Source organism: Euleptes europaea, chromosome 2 (genome assembly GCF_029931775.1).
Source record: "Euleptes europaea isolate rEulEur1 chromosome 2, rEulEur1.hap1, whole genome shotgun sequence".
Classification (NCBI taxonomy): Eukaryota; Metazoa; Chordata; class Lepidosauria; order Squamata; family Sphaerodactylidae; genus Euleptes; species Euleptes europaea.
In genome coordinates, this window is record NC_079313.1 from 51,730,544 (window position 1) to 51,753,731 (window position 23,188).

Consider the following 23,188-nt stretch of genomic DNA (forward strand, 5'->3'; position numbering starts at 1 on the left):
ATGTACTCATATGCACACACGTGGAAGCTTTGGGGAAGTTGGCATCCGGGAGCCATGAACCAACAAATCATGCTCTGTGTGCCTGGTACGGCCTCTCACCAGTAGAGAGCTCTGAATTACCTTCATCCTTAGGAATGTGTTTTCTACTTCCAAGATCACAAGACCTAAAACTTGCTTAGAGACGGCTTCGGGCAATATCTATAGGTTATGCTAATTAGAGTGAAGCAGACGCTTAATGTTATTGGTGCTTTTGTGTATCAATCTGCTTGGCAGCAGCCATGGGCCTGTCCCATGTGAATGCATAAACGATACTGACTTTCCTTTGTTTCTTGGGTGAGTAACTCTGCATCTTATTTGTGGGTTATTTCACCCCCAGGTCTGTGTTTAGCTAAATAAAGAACTGTTGAAAATATTGTCGAAGGCTTTCACGGTCAGAGTTCATTGGTTCTTGTAGGTTATCCGGGTTGTGTAACCGTGGTCTTGGTATTTTCTTTCCTGACGTTTCGCCAGCAGCTGTGGCAGGCATCTTCAGAGGATGTCCTTCAGACACTGTCCTTCAGTGTTACTCCTCTGAAGATGCCTGCCACAGCTGCTGGCGAAACGTCAGGAAAGAAAATACCAAGACCACGGTTACACAACCCGGATAACCTACAAGAACCAAAGAACTGTTGCTCTTTTTAACCTCCTAGTTGTCTTCATTGGACTCTATAAGACAACCAGGGCACTTCAGTAAGCGCCCGCAAAGAGCTTTCTTCTCTCTTTCCAGGATTTGGTATTAAAGGGGCTCCAGGGACATGTGAGCCCTAGCAACTCTTGATTTTACAAACTAAGCTCACTTTATGTGGCTACGGTCGTGTAAAATTAGAGCGGCTGAGTGAGGTTGGGGAGACCTGGTTCCCACTCTTTTATGATGCTCGCTGGTAAGCTTGGACCAGAAGATAATTCACAGTGGGTAGCCGTGTTAGTGAGCTGTGTTTCACGAAAGCTCATACCCTACCAGGAAATATTTTTGTTAGTCTTTAAGGTGATACTGGACTCTTGCCCTTTTCTACTGATTGGACCAGAAGGTAAACGATGAGGGGAGAATCATCCCACCTTTCCTCGCTCTAAGCTTTTTTGGGGGGAGGGCAGGATAATAATGAGATAGATGTGAGGTATTCACTTTAGTACTTTTAAACCTTAGCTCTATGCTTGGCGCTGCAGATGGGGCTAAGCCTATTGGCTCCAATTAAATCCTATGGAAAAGACAGGAATGTACTGTCCTGGGTCCTGAGGGAGTACCAGAGAATTCAGACAGTATGCCACTGGAGTGAATACAGAGAGGTAACGGCTGCTCTGCAGCAATCCCCCTGTTATAGTGCTTGGCCCTGTCTCTTCAGATGTTCACCGGAGCCAGTTGGGATATGTATGCTACATGGAAAACAGTTACTTTTGTGCCCTTGTGTGTTAACTTCCTTCAGGGTTTAATCTGAATCAGGGTTCACTTGTCAACCTTATTTTCAGTGCAAAGGTCCCCTCGGCCATTTCAGAGGTAAAAGCGCTGTGATCTTGTGCAAAGTGTTTTCCCCCTTGCTAACAAGCAAATGGCAGCCTCCACCTGAATCTTGAAGGTATAGGCCCCTGGTTAGAGGCTTCAGAAGTTTCAGCCTTCCTAATTTGTGGTTAGTAATTAATAGGTGGCCCTGACCTGGATGGCCCAGGCTAGCCTGATCTCCTCAGATCTCAGAAGCTAAGCAGGGTCGGCCCTGGTTAGTATTTGGACGGGAGACCACCAAGGAAGTCCAGGGTTGCTGTGCAGAGGAAGGCACTGGCAAACCACCTCTGTTAGTCTCTTGCCATGAAAACCCCAAAAGGGGTCACCATAAGTTGGCTGCGACTTGAAGGCACTTTACACGCACAATTAATAGGTGATTCTCAACTGTGTCGTTTCCTCAGTACTGCACCGTCTATTTCATCTTAAAGCCAGTTTTGGGGTGAAAAAATGAGCTGGAAATGCAATATATAAGTAAAGGTGTATTATTAAAGAAGGTTGTGAGATGTATATCAGTAGACTTGAGGCAATTATTCTTTATACTAGGACTTTCTAAAATGGGAGGCAATGAGGTAATAGTCTTCAAATTTGTTTACTGTGTGATGCCTCAAAATAAAATATATGTTAAGAAACAAGGGGAAGCTTACACACTGGTGACAGATGGCAGACCTGTCCCCTTCCATCTTCCTGATTTTCAGATTACTTATAATTATTGTGTCTCATTGGACTGTGCAGCCATGTTAGAAGTGAAACCTTTATTGGAGTTCAGCTTCAAATATAGCCTGTGGCGACAGCTGATGTACCATTGCTAGTGATAGGCAGGCCATTCGGGGGTAGGGAAGCTCCTTAGGAGCCAGTGTGACCCCGCACCAGGAGGTGCCACCTTATCACAAAATAAGGTGGCATATATGCCAGTGCATGGGCAAGCACGTTGGTGACCAAGCACTGCCAGCCCCCACCGCCAGCACAGCCACACTGGCAGGACTTTCCCAGAAGGGAAAGCCTGTGCCGTAGTGGGGGGCATTCCCAGGGGTGGAGCTGCCTTGAGGCAGCTTCCACAGCCCTTTTGCATCAGGAATGCCCCTTTAAGTGGCAGTGGGGCAGCACCACCTCTTTTGGTGGCACAGCCCTTCTTTGTGCTATGAAGCATTTCCCCCTTTTTCCAGTATTTTTTGAAATTGCTTTTTTTGTCTCTGTGGCAGCTGGGAAGCCTCTGGGGAGGCGGTGCAACTCCCAGCTGCTGCGGAACTACCACCCTTCAGGATTGCGCCATGAGTGTGTACAAGAAACTGGTAGTTCTGCAAATTTGGCATGGGATAATTGTGCCTTATGAAGTTTGTAATGTGTGATCTAATTTTGGCATCATTGATCCATGATCTACAACTTTAACAATTCAGTTGAATAAATCAAGAGTCCAGTCAGTGCCACCTTAAGGACTAAGCAAGCTTATTCCAGCATAAGTGTTTGTGAGTCAGAGCTCCATTCATTAGGTGCATTGGAATATAAATCCACCAGGCCAATCAGATGATTGTGAGCTCTGACTTGTGAAAGCTTATGCTTAAATTATTTGGTCTCTAAGGTGCCCCTGGATTCCTGTTTTATCTGCTGCTACAGATTGGCAGGTTACCCATCTGTGACTAACAATTGAGTTACAAATTATATACAGTAAACAAATACATTGAGTTTTCATTTATTTCCAGCAAGTTACAGGTATGCTGTCTGTATTATACAATATTTGTAAATATTTGTAAAACAGAGGACACAGTTTTGCTAGAGAAGTAATATATTAATTCAGAACCATACATTAAGTAGTGGGATTTGTGTTTTTGAACAATGTCTTTCTGAATCATTGGATTAAAATGTACTGTTTATTGCAATTCTAATGCAGTTTTTTAGCATATAATGTTTTTATGACAAAATTTAAACTACTGAGCCTCTACATGTGTGCATGTTTGTCAGTCAAAAGAGTAAAGTCAAAGCCTAATTTTATATGGAAATAACAATCTGCCCTATTATCATGACTTCTTGTGAGGAACCTTCCATGACAGAGTGAGGGTTTGAACTTGGCTCTCCCATATCTTAATCCAACACTCTGACCACTCAGCATGCTGTCTGTCTGCTAGCTAGGCATTAAGTGACGCATTTTATATTGTTGAAGCCTTAATATGTTTAGGTTTGATATGAAGGTTAAGTATTGTATATATTTCACACACCCCCAAAAAAAATAGTTGCCCCCACAGAAAACCAGGTGTTTTCCATGGCTTCCAGGTTTCTGTAAATTTTACATCTCTATCCCACCCCATGTCATGACATAAACTACTTTTGAAACTCCCCTCTGTATCAGAAGCAGGTTGTCATGAAATATTGGCCACAGTTACGGTGGGCAGCTACTGTTAGAAAACCATGCCTCAAGTCCCCTTTGGTTCACAAACTACTGGTATAGTTTGTTTGGATCCTGTTCAGTGTTTCTTAAAAAGTGCTACCATGGAATTTATTCTGTCTTTGATATATGCTGTCCATGGTGTTAGAGTCTTGCAGAAACCTTATAAATAATGTAATTTGAAAGCCTGCTTTGATAATGTTGATACTATGTACTGTTCTGAAACTGAATAGTAAGTGTACTTATGTCCAGCAGTGTTCATTAGCTGATGTTATATTGATAATTTTAGGAATCAAGAGTCATGCAATTTCTTACTCCAGGGGAAGCAGAAAAACTTTACTCAGTTATTAAATCTTGTGATTCAAGTTTTAAGAAAGATCATTCTGGGACAGAAATAGCGAAACAAAATAGAAAATATTGGAGTTGTCCCCATGAAGATATGGGCACCCCAGATAACCATGTAAGATACATTATTATTTTATTTGTTTTGACTTTTATCCCGTCCTCAATCCCTGACCGAAGCTAGGCACAAGGTGGTTAACAACACAGCATTAGATACAATAAAATACCAAAACCACAATAAAATCATAGCATGGAAATAAAAGGCAATTTAACTGACTTCTAAAACATCAAGATAAGATAAAAACAGACAAGTGGCACTCAATTATTACAGCATGGAGGCCGCTGTTCTGATACAACACCATGAAAATAAGATTGCAATGAAAGTTGTTAAGGAAGTCTATACATTATTTACAAGCCAGTGATGTAAGCAATTCAAATGAAGTGACTAAAAATGCCGCTTGACATTTTTAATAGATTCAGTGACAGTGTTCACATTCTCTTCTTGATCCCCGGCACATTTAATTGTATGATATTTGAAAAAAATATGATAGATACAAGTAGTTAAGTCATTAGACAACTAGCAGATTAGAGTCCATAATGGCTGAAAACCCTTAAAGCCCGCATCCATAGGGAGGGATGGAAGTGTGAGAACCTGTGAAGTGTAGGTTTGCTATTTTGAATTGCATAATTCTGATGCAGAGTTTGCTTGTAAAGATTCTGGGTGAAAATATGAAGTGAAACAAAATCTATATTTTATAAGCTTCCAGAATGCATAGAGAAAGAACCTTTGAAGGAAAACTGGAGTTCATATAATACACTTGTGAATCAACACGGGGCCAGGACGAAAGTGCTGTTGCCATGCCTTAAAGTGAAATCCCAGGATTACATTATGGAAGAACGCATGAATGAAAGTGAAACAAAATGGTATGTATGAAGTTTGGTTGGTAGAGGTAGAATGAACATTAATATGTTGGGCATTTTGCTTTAGAATGATTTATGTTTTGCTAATATCCATATCCGTGCATAATATAGTGCCCTCTTATCCCAAATCTCTGGAGCTATTTTAAAAGATGAGTTTAATTTCTAAACTGTTCTTAATTTTTTGTGAAAACACGAGACACATTTATATGTAACATTTAGAGACTAGACGTTTATACGTAACATTTAGAGATCTATAACGAATCTCAAATCTTGCTTAGACCTGTCTCAAATATTAGTGGAAAAGATTGACTAGTACAACTATGGATCTAATGCCACTGTCATATGTTAGATGAAAACAGCATACTTTGCTTTCTTAGAAGCACTTAAAATCATGTATGTGTCAGCTATTCAAGACATGGCCATTGTGCTGTGTAGGACCACCATTATGCATAGGATCTTCCTTTTTTTATATCATTTCAAAAGCTTAAAGTTTTTTGGCAGCGTGTCAGATGCTCTATCCTGCATGCAGTTCATGTTTCACAGAGGCTGGAAGCCAGAATGCATAGACTTCGCTTCTGCTGTCACATACTGAACAGGCCAGTTAAGAAGGCTCTTGGTTACCTTAGTGAAAATGATAACCTTTTTCTCTTCAGCACTCATTGAGTAGAAGGTGAAAACGTAGTTTAAGAGAGTTAAAAATAGCCCTTATTTGTTAACTTAATTTGTAAGATGATGAATACCTTTTATTTGCATTGTCTGTGCGGTCAAGCTCCTGAGTGTTAGAAGAATAGCCCTATACAAAGAACAGTATTTGTTTAATTACATTGGAAGAATTGAAAAGAGTTTGTTTATAATGCTGTAGAATAAATAGTTTTCTTTCTGTTGCTTCTAAAATGTGCCTCTAGTCCATAAGGGCTGTTCCACACAATGTACATTTTCAGAACATGTAGTTCAGTTTATAATGAAACCTACATTTAGACTGTCGTGTGTAATAATTGCACCCACTTTGGAAAGCCCTAACTGGCCACTACCTCTACAGTTGTTTATTTAGTTCATTTTTATTTGCCCTTCATTGAGGGAGCAGCGTGCATCATTTACTGTTTTATCTGCACAACAACATTGTGGGGTAGGTTAGACTGAGAGGGAATTATTAACCCCAGGTCACTCATTGAGCTTTGTGGCAAAGTAGGATTTTGAGCCTGGGCCTCCATCATCCTAGTCTGACACTCTAACTTCCATGCATGCTGGCTTAACCCTGCATTCTAAAACGTTTCGTGAGCACTACATGTGCTTCTTCTTCCTATTTAATGATTTCACAAGAATTTTGTGTGTCAAACCTGTCTAATATGTGACAGAGTGGTCTAAATTCTTGGAATTTATTCAGGCAGAATGCTCTGAACCATAGTGTGGTGGCAGAATGCATACTTTGCATGCATAAGATCCCATTTTCACACCCCAGCATCTTCAGTTGCTTATTAGCAGACAGAAGATGCTGGGGAAGCTGCTTCCAGTTAGAGTAGGCCATACTGAGTGAAAAGGTGTAATTATTCAGAGGCAGCTTCATATATTTATATCCTGTAGTTTAAAGTAAAGTGCCATTATACCATTCCGGAACCTTGCAAGTATTGTTTTTATCAATAGGTTGCAAGGTGGGGCTATTATTGAAAGTGTCACTTTTCGGAAAAAGCTCCAAGAAGCAGAGTTTGCGATTGGTTCAGCTGAAATGTTTGTGCCGTCATTTAAGGAAGCTCTTGATAGTATTACAAAAGTAAGTTGAATTATGTAACATGAATATTTTTAATAAGTACGTGCAACATAGCCAATATCAGTAGCTGTTTTAAATGCAGATATGCTTGTCTATTGTAGTGTACCAGATTTGAAACAGTATGCTTAATATTTCTCTGTATGATATTTTAGACATTAGCCGCGATTTAGCTTTCCGCTGTGTATACCAAATTAATGTGCCTTAAGTATGGGTAAGAATACAAATAAGCATACCGTATTCTCAGTTTTAAATCTTTAAAATGGTACATTTCTCCTTACTAAACATACTTATGATATCTTGCCTCTGCTGCAACTTTGCAAGCAGCTAATACAATTTCTAGAAACAGTTTATTTAATAATGGATCAGTTCAGATATAACCCAAAGCCATGTCACATTTTTAACTGTGATTAACCTGTGAAACCAGGATTGAGTTCACAAACATTCAATCCTGGTTTGCTTGGCTGTCTCACTATTGTCCTTTTCTGCACCTTCCATGCAAACACCTGGCTGTTATCCCAGCAGGCATTGCAGAATCAGCAGAAGGGCAAAGCTTTGCTGTATAAATGTCATTCATCATTAGCATAGCAGAGGATGAATCCTCTTAACACAGAAAGCAACCACTGGTTCATGACCTCAGTCTCCTAGCTTTTCAGATTAACTGTTCCTCAGTCCAGATTGTAAGAACACAGCTATATACATACTGAAAGGTGTTCATCAGACCCACTCCTCACAAGATTCATTCCACAGCTGGCAATCTTACTTCATGTTCTGCAGCTGGAGTTTACCTTTTACTCTGCCAGAGGTGAGGCGATGGGCCAAACTACATAATATAATTTCTAAATAGTTGGGTCCAGACCCAACTCATTTTCCCTGCAGCCACACAGCAGCTGTGGGGAATGGCATTTTAAAAGTATTCAGGGATGCAATCTGGCTTGGGACTGTGGCGTGGGGGAGGAGAGGCTCCTGCCTCCTCCTCAGGGCTGTTGCAGGTTCAGAAAACAGTGTGTGCGCGTGAAGCTCTAAAAAGGGGGCAAATACTTCTCTTTCCCCTCCCCCTCGGGCCATTACAGAAAATCGTATTATATATGTTTGGATATCATGAGAAGTTATTCACTTTCCAGATCCTCCCAGCAATATGGCTGATGGGAGAGGAGATGCATGCCTCTGTTTCATACCTTCTACTTGTCCGTAGCACTGAATCCAGTGAAATTTCATTTGTTTGCTGCATGTAAAGATGGAGAATGGCAGCATTCCTGCACTTTTAAAAGAGGGCAGAGATGAAAGAAGGGGACTGCTAGAGGCAGGCAGAAAAAGCAGGGAAGTTTTGACTTTGAGCCAACATTGGCCGGCATTTATGGAGCACACAAAATATGAAAAACGGCAAGCCAGGGTTCCTCATTTATATGTCATGCAAAACCATAGTTATGCGTAACTGTGACAAACAACTTGCAGGTCATACTTTCAGGTAAGTAAACTATTATTGTGAAGGACTGAATCAGTTAATCATTTAATTAAACGTTGACTTTGTGTTATGATGCCTGAACTGGGCTGTTGTGTTTTGTGTCTTGTGCACTGTGTGTTGCAGTGTGGGTGTAATAACTATCCCACGTCCATTGCTGTAGCCCTTTTTTCTTAGTGTTTCTCTGAATATAAAAAGGTTATTTTTCTGGTTGTGCACTTATATTTGTGGGAGGGCATAAGGACCCAGAGAGCCAGCATGGGCTTAAGAGCTGTGGACTCTGATCTGGAGAACTGGGTTTGATTCCCCACTCCTCCACATGAAGCCTGCTGGGTGACCTTGGGCCAGTCACAGTTCTCTCAGAACTCTCTCAGCCCACACGGAGGCAGGCAATGGCAAACCACTTCTGAATGTTGCTTGCCTTGAAACCCCTATGGAGTTTAAACTGTGACTTGATGGCACTTTCCACCACCACATAGGGAGGGACCCAAGTGCTGTATGCTGCCTTCAGTATACGTGTAAGTCAATCCTGATTAACAGTTCTCAGATAATTTCCAGGAAAGGGTGATAGGCTATGAGACAGACCCTTGTATGAAAACATACAATCTGACAGATCTTTAAATGAAAATGTACAATCTGTACCTTCTCTGTCATGGTAATGGTAACTACATTGGTATACACTAATGAAATGATATGGGCAATGCAGAGTACCAGCAGTGTCCTACAGTGGAAACAGCGGAAAGTGGATTAGAGGCGGGCAGAAAGAGCATTCACACATTTCTGTCCCCTGCAGGGCTCCTTTCTTGCTCCATCCCTCCCCACCCCCTTCCCACTCATTGCATCAGCACAAAAGGATCTTGTCAGGCCCTTCTGCAGCCCAGCAATCTCCCTTCTCCACCAACAGCTGAGATGCAGCTCACAGGTGAGCCACTCCTCAGCTGTTATAGATCAAAAGCCATGTTAAAAAAAAAAACAATTAGCTGTGGCCAGCGCTTTCTGCCTGCAGTGATAGTACTATTTCTCCTTGTAAGATAGAGCAAAAGAGGTTTTCCTAGGCTCTGGCTGAAAAGAGACAGGCCCAGAAAGAGCATGTCAAGCTGCCCAGAGCCTGGCTTGGGCCTGGAAAGGACAGGATATGATTCTAATAAGCTCCTCAAATAAAGGCAGGGGCATTCTGTGTTCTACCTGGGGGGTAGGAGGAATCCCCAGGTGGAAACAACCATGGAGAAAAACTAGTTGGGCGTCCTTTTTGTGACTGTGCCCAGACTTTGTGCTTCATGGTAGTAAAATGTTTTGTATGATTTTTTGCATATCTGCATATTTAAGTGACTGTTATAGTTCGCTTTCAAAAGATTTTAGCTTTAAAAGTGATACTGGCTTAGTGAAAAATGGTGTCTGCAAAATGATTTAACTGTGACTTAATATTTTGTCAGGCTTGTTACATTTCTGCATCTGATATGATCAAGATTTCTGTGCAAGCGGATTTACTGGTAATGGAGCTAGAAGCTCTCAAAAATATGAAGGGATGGTTACGGCAGCTACTTAGAACAAGCAAGAAAAAAGAAGTAAGAGGACGCACAAAAAAATCTCTTTTCACCATGGAACTTTGGTTGAGCTCGAGCCTTTCTTTATCTCTCAGCTTAACCTACCTTGCAGGATGCTGGTGAAGATAAAATGGAGGAGAGGGAGCCTTTGTACAGTGCTCTGAGCTCCTTAGAGAAAGGGCAGAATAAAAATTATTAAAAGAAACCAGGACCAAGAATAGCAGTGAGCAACACTATCTTTGATTCTTTGAAAATCCTACTTCCAGTCAGAAGTAATCGCCCACAGAATAGTGTTAACAGGGATGTGTGTGTACTAGCTTGCTTCTTTCTGGATCAAGGAAAAGCAAGTTCTCGAAGTTAGTTCCGTTGTGTCTTTCCCCCTTCCCCACAGTCATGTACTGTGCTGTAAGAGCACAAAGAGTAGCACAGGAATTGCTCATAAATAGATCAGCTTGCATGTGAGAACTCTAGCTTCCTGCTCTTTGTGGCAGGCTGCAGGCTTTCCTCAAATATGCATGGCAAATAATTGAGCCGAGCAGGCAAAAGCTTTTTTTCTGGAGTGAATTTATTTGCCAAGAAAGGCTCCAACCTGCAGTAAGTTGGAACCCTTCCACCTGCACCATCAGAATCCCTGGGGAGGAATGTCTAGAGAGTTTGTTCTCCTTTCATGGCAGATCCACAGGCAAAATCCTTGCAGATATTGTATCTAGTAGTGGGCTGGAGCATCAAAAGGAACTCCAGCCTACCACGTTACACAATAGGCTTCAATTTTTGTACTTGTGATTGTGTCTAATAAACAATGGGGAATATTCAATTTAGAGGGGAAGAAAAGCTGTGGCTCTTCTGTATTCTTGCACTGAGTAATGTTCACTGTCCAACTCCTAAATGCCCCAGGTTTAATCTCGTATTCCACCAGTATAAGGCCTCTTCTCCCAGTGCAGACTCTCACTTTACCCCTCATAGTGTTCCTGAGAGTACATATTCCCCCAGTACATGTTCCCCTGGAGCAACATTTCAAGAAACTCAGTGGGCTGCAGCAAGAGGCAGGAAGTAGGAATATTCTGAGTGAGTACTGGATCTAATCTGCTGCTGTCCTTTTAGCAAAAGTAACATATGGAAAAGCCTTCTATTCTGTGGATAAAATATTAAATAGGGATGCAATTTCCTTGTAAAAAATACATCTATTAAGAGAATGACCATGGTTGGTCTTCCCTTGTTGTGATGGTATATATAGTAATGATCACTCCATTTTCTGATATTTAGTTGGCATTTGTCGGGGATAATTTTTCCCTCTTTGCCCACAACTGTAAATCAATAGTATGCTTATGTAGGACATCTAGCAGGGAAGTGTTGATGTCACAGAAAGTATGTTTAATTATGATATTGTTTATGTATTTATTTAAAAATTCATAGCCTGCCCTCATTCCCAGTCAAACTGGGCTCAGGTCAGGTAACAGCCTTTAAAATCACATAAAATCATAAACATAAAAATTAAAACACAGCAGTCATACTAACACTAAAAACAAGATGGTGTTCAAGTAAACAATAATAGCCACCATGGCACTGGATAAGCAGATTTCACCTGCACAGATAACGGGGTGAAATGGGAAGGCCATGTTAAGTGGTATTCAGTTAACATTTGTCACATTTCTGATTTTGTAGATAACCAGTAAACAGGTTGAAGACTTGACAAAGAAGTTAACTGAAAGTGAGAGTGAAGCTATAGTAAGTTCTGTTTTCTGTCAAGGCTTTTGTTTGCTATAACTCTGTGTGAATAGGGCAGCTGCGGTGCTGTTCCCCCCACCCCCAGTCGTCTTTGAGCAGAGACTATTCATATTCTTTGACCTTGGGATTCCAGTTATATTGGATTAATATTGGCCGTTCAAAGAAGGGCCTCAGCCAAAGTGCTAAGTGAGAGTTGTTACTAAAGGAGGGAAGGGTGGGGCAACAACACCATGCCTGCCTGCTAGAGACTTTGTGCCACAGCTGAGTGCAAAGCAAGTGTATAGCTACATATCAGAACCAGGTCACCAGATATTACCTTAATAGTAAACTAAAGTCAGTAGAAAAGTCAAAAAGAAAATGTCTGCTTGATTAATTAGAAAATCAGATGCTGTAACTATGTTGTAACTTCTTGTTTTTATATACTCTATCCGCAGAAGGATCCCTTATCCCTTCCTCCCTTCTGTATCCCCTATTCTAAATAAATAAATAAATATATTTTAAAAATAGTAAGCTAAATTCAGTGAATTAAAGCAATGCAATGCAAATAAAAAAGACCTACAGAGGGAAGAAAATTCCGTGCAAGGAATCTCAAGAGAAGATTTAATCGTTTATCGGTTACATACAAATATTTACAGCTAATTACAGAAAATTAAGCTCAAACAGTGACAGCATGAGATACCTGGTACATGCATCAACCTCTACGTCAAAGTATTATCAAGATGAGTTCTTTAAATTTACAAAGCTCAGCAAATAGATCCATTCTTGTTTTAGACCAGGGCTCTGCAAACTGCGACTCCCGAGCCGCATGCGGCTCTTTGGCCCGTTGAGTGCGGCTCTCCGAACTTGGTTCGGAGCCCTTGCTCTCGCGCCCGCTCGCACCAGCAGCCGGGCTGCGGAGCCGGCGCGCCTGAGAGACAGCGAGCGTGAGAGAGCAGGCGAGCGGGCGCACTGTCTCTCCCCACCCCCTCCGTGGAGAATGGCCAGGTCCCCCTGTCCCTTGCCCTCAATGGTTGGGAGGCTAAAGCCTCCCCTCCCCCCGGCGGTTCCTCCCCTGCCCGCCTATCAGCTGTTGCACGGGGCGGGCTTCCTTTGGTAGACCTGGCCTCGGGCTGAGTCCCATTGGGAGGCCATGTCTACCCACTGGCTTTCTTGGCGGTAGACCTGGACTCCAAGGAGGGGAAAAAGTCCCCCTTCAGAGACCAGGTCTACCTATTGGCTTCTATGGGCCTCTGGAGGCCAGGTCTACTGCCAAGAAAGCCAATGGGTAGACCTGGCCTCCCAATGGGACTCAGCCGGAGACCAGGCCTACCAATAGGCTTTTATGGCGGTAGACCAGGCCTCCAGACGAGGACTCCAGACAGGGAGGGGGAAATGGCAGGGACTTATAATTTAATTTTTATCAATAAATAAGATCACTATTAAGTATGATATCAAGTTTTATTCAGTGTACCTATAGTTTAATTAAGACTTAAAACTTTAATTAAAGTTTATTAAGTTAATAAACAGTGTACCTACCTATATAGTTTAAGTTTAAGAAATTTGGCTCTCAAAAGAGTTTGCCAACCCCTGTTTTAGACAATAGGAACTTGAGGTATAATGAGGAGTTTCTGTGCTCAGTGGTTAGATCCAGTCATCTGTGGATGCAAGGATCTTGGACTTTTCCCTTGCCCCCTCCTCCGCATTCCTTTCCAACTTCAGGAAAGTTGATCCCCAGGGTCACTGGACCTGCATGGGCGAATAGCCAGGGGAGGAGCCCTGCCCCGTGAAGGAAGTGAAATCACCCTCTCTTTGCTCGTCCCTCAGCACATCTCTGCTGATGGAAGAAGTGGGGGGGGGGTAGTTTCAGCCCCTTCCTCCTCCTGAGTGAGGTACTCAACCCACATACAATTCACTTCACCTCAGTTTATCTACAACTGCTTTTTGAGAGAGTCTAAAAATCTTCAAGACTTGCATTCTTAAATGTGCATGTTTTGTTTAGAGAGCCCCGTGGCGCAGAGTGGTAAGCTGCAGTACTGCAATCCAAGCTCTGCTCACGACCTGAGTTCGATCCCGATGGAAGTTGTTTTTAGGTAGTCAAGGTTGACTCAGCCTTCCATCCTTCCAAGGTCAGTAAAATGAGTACCCAGCTTGCTAGGGGTAAAGTGTAGATGACTGGGGAAGGCACTGGCAAGCCACCCCGTAAACACAGTCTGCCTAGTAAACTGCGGGATGTGATGTCACCCCATGGGTCAGGAATGACCCAGTGCTTGCACAGGGGACTTTACCTTTTTTTGTTTTATTATATATATGTTGGCTGTGGGCTTCTGAAAATCTGAGCTATACAGTAAAAGAAAAAGAATCCTATTCTGTTCCTGTACACTGTTTAATATTTCTTTGGAAAACCATATTTGTTGTTTTTTTCCTTTGAAGGATCTTAAAAATGAAGTTCTTCAAAAAGAGAGGTTCATTGTAGAGCTTTCTACTCAACTTCAGCAAGAGAAGGTAAGTAAATAGTAAGTAAATAGTCATCTTTGAATGGATAACTTGAATCCCAGCAGCTGCATCCTTATAACATCAAATAAGCTCATTTTAGATCCATCCATGTCGACTTCTACAATTTGTGCTTTCTTTTTTCTTCATATTTTAGGCTGATGTACTAAAAATATCGCACCAGGTGGAATTGGTACAAGTAGTACAAAATCACTTGCAATGCCAGATAGAGAAAAAGGAGGCTGAGAATAACCAACTGAGAACAAAAATTCAGGTTATGTTTTTTGTGTTTGGCTTGTTTCACTGCTTTGAGAAGTTTGTTTAACTTACGGAGGGTTTGACTGCTAGTTAAAGTTGTTGATTGGTCCTTAAACAATTTTCTCAGGTAAATGAGGCTCTTAATTAGTATTTTCCACAAGGAAACAAGTGAGCAATCCTAAACAGGACTACTTTTTTTCTCATCTCTCTACTTCTCAGCATAGATACTTAAATCCAGAGATTGGAGCCATGAACACACGAGGCACATCTTTCTACAAACCTGAACAAAAGCCCAAGGTTTTCAGAAAAATGTGAAATCTTAAACAAAAAAAATTAAAAATTGAGGGGTAAAACTCCTCCAAAATAATGGAAGTGTGCCTGTAGCTTTAAGCAATGCCCTCAGTGGCATTTGCTAAGCAACCATAACAGTATTGCCCTGTCCTCAAGCCTTGGTTTCTGTCAATAAAAGGCAGAGAAAGGGGGCAGGGCCTTTTCAAGGGTGTTTTGGCTTTTAAGGAAGAATTCATCTGGGTCAGGTGCACTGGCAACCACCAGGTGACTTGCTACCACCCGACTTGTATGGCTGACCCAGCCCAATCTGCTTGCTGCTGTTTACCCATGAAAGCCGTGGTGTAGTGGTTGCAGTTTCAGACTAGGATCTGGAAGACCCATGTTCAAATTGCCACTCTGCTGTGGAAGCTCACTGGGTGACTTTGGGCCAGTCGCACAGACTCAGCCTAACCTACCTCATAGGCTTGGTGTGAGGATAAAATGGAGGTGAGGAGAACGATGTAAGCTGCTTTAGGTCCCCATTGTGGAGAAAGGTAGGATATAAATTAAGTAAATAAATATCCGTGTAGCCAAAGATGGGGGGCAGGTAAAAGGTGGGTGGGTGGGATGGGGGGAAAGATGCAGAAAGAGGTTATGGGGGCTGCCAGGGAAGGGAAAGAAGACATAGTGGGGGGAGGGGGGGAAATGAGATACCCTTCGCAAGACCTTATTTTCAAGCCTTTTTAATTTTAGAGGCTGAAAAACAATTGAATTGCTATCTTTTACTTATACAAATGTGTCAGTTGGATTGTGTACATTAATGTGTCTAGCATCCATAGTCTATATATCCGCATATATCTTAAAATAGTTAAAACTGCTGGCACTATGCTGATACAGAACAGAAAGACAGCATTCATTCAAATCTACTTATAGGGTGTCTAAAACTTGACCTGCCTGCGCATCTAAAGAATGGAACTGTGTGCTGGGGGGAAAACTGTTTTGTAGCTTTGTTGGTGATTCTGTAGTTTGGGGGTGGGGGGTTGGTTTGCTGAGAAACTTGTAGTGTTATGTTGGCGACATCTTGTGATAGCAGGTGAAATAGCAGCTGTATTTTCTGCCTAAAGATTATTACTTTTTGTCAACAAATAGAAACGTTCCTAGTTAAGGCCTTTTACTTCTGAGTTACCAAGTTGAACACTTGTCACCAGCCGTGTATTGTAGCTTGCCAGGTTGTTGTTTGACAGTGCTGCTGCTCTTGCAGCCCCAAGGAGGCAGCAAAAACATGTCATTCCCCAAGTTCCTGGCAGGTTAATTTACTTGGATGTTCGTTGTGCAGGTCTGCTGTAGACTGAGTTGTTGGTAACCATGTTAACTCCCCCCCCCAAAAGAGTATGGAATCACTACAGTTATCTCTATCATTGTCCCCCCCTTACCCTCACTTGCATTACTGGTTAAAGCTGTCATACAGATAATAACATTTGCAGAAGATGCTTCAATAAAGTAAGCAGATCCTCAGCTTGGCTATGTCGTCAGAGTGCTTTTTTTTCATTGGAAGACTATCCTATTCTCTGGATGGAAAACCATTATGCTAATTGGCATCTGTTTTGGGATCTTGCTGTTATAGTCAATATTATTCAAGTTCATATGGGGAGATGCTGTAGTCCTTGAACTGTGTTAACAAGAATCCTCACTGACCCATTACATTTTTGCAGTGTAAAAGTTGCCTAGTGCAGATGTGACAATGCAGCATTTCTGTGACAGTCTTGTGCTTCAGCTGAGCCATGCCGAGAAGAAGCTGGATGAGCCCCCATAGACACCCTATCTGTCCCTAGAAGCTACCCAGGAGAGTGAAAATGTATCAGTTGTATGTGAAGATGGAGAGTGGAATTTTCCAAGGCAAAGGATCATTTTTCAGATGCAGAGGTGATGGCCTTAACTTGTCTTGCTGCATCTCAGGTCAACCAGCTGTGTTGGATCATGTTTCAGTGCTAAGTAGACTCTGGGCAAGTTCCTCACACCATTCATATTTAGCTGTAAGTTTAGGGTGCCTTGGTGAAATAATTAAGAAAACCCAAATACCAAACTTGAAGCCTGTCGTCTTAAACTTTTACTGGATCATGTGTGAACAATTGCTTTTTTGGTGTGTCATTTAACCCAATGTGTGGGTAAATAAGAGACCTCTGTGTTTGTGTGCAGTCATCCTCCCAGTCAGAATGTATAATTAATTTTCTTAATGCTCTTGCAGGTTATAGAAAAGAAAATTTCTGAATGGAAGCTACAAGTTGGAGAACAGAAGCAGCAGATTTTGGCTGAAAAGGAAAGAAGGAAAGAGAGGAAGGCTGCTCTGAAAAAAGCCGCTAGTGTTCAGAAACAAAGAGCTGAATGTTTGGAAGCTGCTGTGGAAAACTTAATTTCCAAAATTAAGGAGAAGGTGAGGGGTTGAGGAGACTATATTGTTTAAAAAATAAAGAAGATACCCATTAATCCTTGTGATAAATGCTAATTGCTGGCTGGAAGTAGCAACTTAATTTTATGGACATATTTCGTTCTCTTTGACCACTTCTTAAAAAGTAAATAGTTTCAGAGCGTAGCCGTGTTGGTTGGTCTTCAGTAGAAGAGCTAGATTTGAGTCCAGTAGCACCTTAGAGCCTGACAAGATTTTTGAGGTATAACCTTTCCAGAGTCAAAGCTCTCTTCATCAGAAAATAAATAATATGCTTTCACATTAATTTTTTAAAAATATTTTTATTATATTTTTTCAAAATACAAAGAAAGGGAAAATTAGGGAAAGGAAAATAGAATTACATTCACTGTTTTTCACCAGCACATGGACTGTTTCATCATCTACATAGAATGTCTCTCTAATCTATTAATGGCCTTATTTCCTAAATCTAATACAATTTTCTTATACTACATCAATTCTTGTTCTTAATAACTTTGTCTAATAAACATATTTCTGAACATAAAAAAATCAGTATCTTTCATAATGCAATATGGCTGAAAGTCTTGCCATCATTGCATATTCATGCATTTTTGTAATCCACATCATTAAGTCAGGTGTCTCCTTGTCCTTCCATTTTTGTGCTATTAACAGTCTCGCAGCCGTCATTGCATATTGATAAAGTTCTTTATACTTTACAGGTATTTGAGTTGGAGTTATTCCCAATAAAAAAATATTTAGCTTCCAATTGAAAGCTCGTTTTCAACATCTCTTGTATTTCTTTATGTATGACTTTCCAAAAAGTTTGAATTTTTTTACATGTCCATCATTGATGGAAATATGTTCCTTCTGTTTCTGAATACTTCCAACAGTTAACCTGGTTTGCTTTGTACATCTTCTGCAGGTCTTTCGGAGCATAATGCCATCTAAAAACCATTTTATACCAGTTCTCTCTTACTGCTTGTGATCTTGAGAATTTAATTTCTGTTTTCCACATTTTTTCCCAAATTTACATTGGAATCATCTCCCCAAAGCTTTGCATCCACTTCACCATACATGTCTTTACTTGTTCTGCTGCGGTGTCTATAGCCAACAATATTTTATATATATTTGACAAAAGGTGTTCCTGATTTTTCATAATCAAAGTTTCAAATTCTGTCAATTTTCTTTGTTTGGATCCTTGTAAATAGTCCTTTCTTAATGCATGAATTATTTGGTGATATGTAAACCAAGAGATTTTCGCATTTTCTTCCTGAAGTTCTTGCAATGATTTTATTGTCCATATTTCTTAACTAGGTCATTATAAGTGACTAACCCATGTTTGATCCTGCTTGCAAAGTCTGTGTATGCTTCAATAGGAAACATCATTTCTGGTGGTGAGGGACTGAGAAATCTTTTAAGTAAATTCCATACCTTCATCATCTGTATTGGTAAATTCTTTGTGTTTACATTCTTGAGTTTAGTTACAACTTTTTTGGTCCAAAGTAGTTGATGAAATCCATGTCCAATATCAGCTTTTTCTAATCTTATCATTCTGTCTTCAGGGCGGATAATCCAGTCTGACAGTGCAGCCAGTGTGGCTGCTTGATGATATAATTTTGAGATTTGGTAGATTCAATCCTCCTCTACTTTTCTCGTCTTGTAGCACTGCAAATCTTACTCTGGGTTTCTTACCATTCCAAATAAATTTATTCATTCTTCTCTGCCATTTAGTCATTACCATTGGGTTTATGTCAATTGGAATTGTTTGAAAAAGAAAATTGAGTCGTGGCATTAAAATTCATTTTCAATACTGCTATTCGACCCAACCATGAGATTTGAAGTCTGTTCCATCTTTGTAGATCTTCTTCAATCTTCCCCCATACTTCTTTGTAGTTTAAATCAAACAGTGTGTCAGATCTCGTTGGTATCTTAACACCCAAATACTTCACGCTCTTCTTTGGTGTGAACCATTGAAATCTATTTTGAACGTCTTGTCTTTCTTCTTCTGAGACGTTATAAAGAATCATATTGGTTTTAGTTTTGTTAAGCTTATATCCGGAGTAATAACTGAATAGATCAATTTGTTTCTGAATTTCATTCAATGAAAGTTCTGGTTTTCAACATATTAACACCACATCATCTGCGTAGCTTCTTATTTTATATTCTTGGTCTTCATATTTTATTCTTTCTATTTTAGGATCATTCCTTATCCTATTTGCAAGTATCTCCATTGACATGTTGAACAACAGTGGTGACAAAGGACAGCCCTGTCTTGTTCCTTTTTGTATCATCAATTTATCTGTTAGCATCCCATTGATCAGAAGTCTTGTGCTTTGGTGTAAATAGAATTCACAGCTGAGCTGGCCTTTGTTTGACTAGAGGAAAAAGTATACCCTATGCAAAGGGCTAAGTAGCCTAGCCACAATCTACAATAGACCACAGTTACCCTTCTGAACTCACTGACTTAAATAGACTTAGAAAGGTGTTACTCTGCTTAGGATGTGTGTCCATGTAAATCTGTGCCTTTTGAGCTCTTGTTTTAAACTATAGATTGACTTTGGGAAAGCAATAATATGCTAATGGTTGTTAAACGTAGGAAAGTGGCCCTTTTGAGTACTTGGAACTCTTCCCCCCCCTTCTGGACAGCTGAAGGCAGGCTTTGAAAAAGATTTTGCTATGTTAAATTAATATGCACAAATTAGATGCTGCATTGTAGATTCTTTAGTTATGAGCTCTGCTTTTCTACTATCTATGCATGTGTGACTGGTAGTCTTTCCCACACTGCTCTGTGTTTCTGCAGATAATCCAACAAGGTTTTTTATACCAATTTAGACTAGAGTGTGTTTTTTAGATTATGTGGTATAGTTTGAAATAGTATATATTTGTTTTTCAAAGACATGTAGCTAAACATCCTGTATTAGAAAAGAGCAGATGTTTTTTTTAAAAAAAGGTCTTCTCAAATATTCTTAAGTAATTTTGTAAAAAAAAACGTTTACAGTGTTAGACCAACATGTGTACTCTCTGATAACATTTGTTCTGGGTTTAGGAAAAATGATTGAAAGACCCCATAGTGTCCTAGTGTCATATGTCTGTGGGAAGGGAACCATAATCAGCAATTTCTAATCCCAGTTTACTTAATGTTGGTGTATCTCCTGTGACGAAGGAGTTGAAGCATTGGCCCCTCTCCCCAAAAGAAAAGTCTGTACAAAATGTTAAGATAGTCAGGAAGAGGAAAGTTTCTGCTACACTGGAACATTTGGAAGACTGCTTAGGTCCCACTTAATTATAATGGTTTACAGCTTTTTAGACTTTTTGTGTATGTTTATATTGAGATTGAAATTTATATTATCCTAAACTACTGCAATACTCTTGACTTTGTCTTTGAATGAAAATACCTTCTGTATTTGGGGAATTGAAAAGATTAAAAAAGAGTTCTTGTATTACATGGTCTGTATTTTGTACATTCTTTAGGAAATCCAATTGACTGAGGCACTTACAGCTTCTAATGTCTGGAAAAGTCATCATCAGGCAGTGGTAGATGAAAAAACCAGGTTAGAAGTTCAAGTTGAAACTTTGAAAAAGTAAGTTTGTATGTTGTACTTCTTTGTAAACAATCTCTTGATTAAAAATTAATGCAGTCTATCAACAGGTTTCCTACTTTCCTGGATTTTTATTCTGCAAATTTCAATCAGATTTTAAAATTTAGTACAAAGGTTATGGTAGTTAAGCAAAGGCAGTCTTTCTTCCATAGCATCCAAAAAGTTTTATGAATAAAACACATTTATTGTGGAACATATCGTGCTTGTCGTGTGGCTCCTAAGTATGGAATTGCTGAGTTGCTGATTGAATGGATTAGGTGGACAGTGGGGATCACATTGCCTCTGTGTTGTTTCCCTTTTTGGAAGAAAAAGAACTAAGAAGGAGCAGAAAGAGAGCCCAGTATAAGCTTTTGACACTCTGGGCTCTTAAAGTGCTGTTGCAGAATTATTCTAGTATACTTTCCTGGAAATAGACAGAGGTCTATGTTTATTGTCAAATTGGTAGTGGTACATATGCATATTTTCCCTCAGTCTTCATAATAATGTTAGCCAAAGCAAAAATGTGCACATGTCGTTAATGGGGCCTTTTTTAAAAGCAACAAATGTCCAAATTGACATCTTGCATTTTTCAGGTTGAAAATAAAGATCTTACAGGGATGAAAGAGTGCTTACAGTATTAAAACAGACTTCACATAAGATGTTTCCTTGTTTTTTTTTTTTTTTTTTTTTTTTTTTTTTTTTTTTTTTTTAGTTCAAACTCTGGAAACTAAAACAGAATATATCTGCTGGTATTTTTGGATAATACACACATTTTCGGGGATTGATTATAAAATACGAAGGTGTTTCAGAAAGTAACAGCAGAACGGCTTCCCATGCTGTATGTCTAAATTGCCAGTTATTTCTGGAATATCCTTAAATTCTTATTACAGTTTTATTAGGATTTTCCTGAACATTTTTGAATAGTTTGAAAATTGCTATTGGATAGACCAGGGGTCCCCAATCTTTTTGAGCCTGTGGGCACCTTTGGAATTTTGAGAGGGGGTGGTGAGCACTAAACCTAAAATGGCTGCCACAGGTGGTGGAGCCAAATACAATATCTCCCTCTTCAAACTTCCTGGGAAGAATGAAAGCCTGAAGGGGGAATGGAGCCACATACTGACTAAGGAAAACCCAGGCTCTAATGAAAATGATTTGCCTAGGCTTTGTGCTGCATTGATGTCTAAATATATATAATCTAAATTTATAATCCTAAACATGAATATTGGGGAATATGCTTCATTGTACCCTGTGTGACTGACCTTTGAATAGACATGCATAAGATCAGATGGCACCACTCCTCTTGAGTAAAACTCTGAATCCCAAGTGAAATCTTTTCACCCTCAGGTTACTCTGGGGGCCTTGTAGGGCACAGCCCTGGACTCAGGCCTGACAGCTGCCCACACTGCGCTTATCTTATTGCTGTCCAATTCTGTCAATGTCCCCATGGCCATCTTAGTTTGTAACTGTTAGCCTTTTATTCCTGAGCCAGGGCTCTGTGGGATGCCTTGTACGCCATTCCATCCTCCTCTCAGTCCACTGTGGGAGAGGCAGTGGTGGTGGGGACCTATGTAGGTCTTATCCCCTGTAGGTAACTCTCCACATTCTAGCCAGCCCGTGACTGCCCCCCATGCTGCTTTGTACCTCCTTTATATAGGCTCTTCAGCCTGAAGCTCCTCCATGACAGGATGATGCAATTTCCAGTGCAACCCACTTCCAGTTGTTGCAGAAGAGACACTATTCTCACTGTAGCACACCACAATCGTTCTGCTCATGTAGTTTCCTTTAGCAACATTAACCGGAAAATCTAATTTCAGTTTTTCTTAAATAATGTTCTTGGCCATATGGTGAACATGGAGTTGCTGTTCTGAAATAGCTTCTAAAAAGTTGAACATGAGGAAGCTTTAACAGCTCTGTGTGCCTAAGCTACTTATGATTGCTACAGAAGCTGTGCTTGAAATGTTAAAGGCAGGTGGAAGACCATTTGGCGGAACTACGAAGAATACAAGATTATGGGAGGAAGTCCAAGGGAGAGACTCTTGGAAAGCTTAATTCTGTCAACTCTGAAAATGAAAACCTTTCTCTTGAAAATGCAAAATTAAAGGTAATATCACCTTCATTTGTAAAAAGTGCAGTCACCCTGTTTGTATTAAGAGCTCCTCTGTTGAAGAGCATCTTGATCCTATCTTAGCCATACATTTTGAGTTGTTTTGTTGCAGCTCTTTTCACATGATTGCACATGAAAAAGATCTATTTCCTTAGAGGGCATACATTCAGTTTCCTTTATTTCTCGCTGAACAATTTCATCCCGGTCCCATGTTTGCTTACTGAGAAGTTGCTCTCACAGAGTTCATTGAGACTGACTTGTAAGTAAGTCTCCATAGGGTTATTGCTCTAGACCTACAACCTGCATGCAACTTGTTAATGAGGGCTTTTCTGGTTAATGTCTACATTTAAAAAAAAATTGTTAGTCAATATAGTATGTAGAGCAGGGATATAAATATTAAATCAGAACACCTGGTGATAA

At 40.3% G+C, this 23,188-nt stretch overlaps 1 protein-coding gene across 1 annotated transcript in view; it reads left to right on the top strand.

Annotated features, from left to right (window-relative positions):
• The window catches only part of ODF2L (outer dense fiber of sperm tails 2 like), a 54,544-nt gene that overhangs the window by 13,214 nt on the left and 18,142 nt on the right, over window positions 1-23,188 (top strand). Inside the window, exons 2-10 of the mRNA XM_056844747.1 lie at window positions 2,734-2,823; window positions 5,030-5,177; window positions 6,816-6,942; window positions 9,832-9,963; window positions 11,605-11,667; window positions 14,077-14,148; window positions 16,910-17,095; window positions 20,558-20,667; window positions 22,630-22,765. Coding sequence (XP_056700725.1) covers window positions 2,734-2,823; window positions 5,030-5,177; window positions 6,816-6,942; window positions 9,832-9,963; window positions 11,605-11,667; window positions 14,077-14,148; window positions 16,910-17,095; window positions 20,558-20,667; window positions 22,630-22,765 — 1,064 coding nt within the window. The remainder of the gene's footprint in view (window positions 1-2,733; window positions 2,824-5,029; window positions 5,178-6,815; window positions 6,943-9,831; window positions 9,964-11,604; window positions 11,668-14,076; window positions 14,149-16,909; window positions 17,096-20,557; window positions 20,668-22,629; window positions 22,766-23,188) is intronic.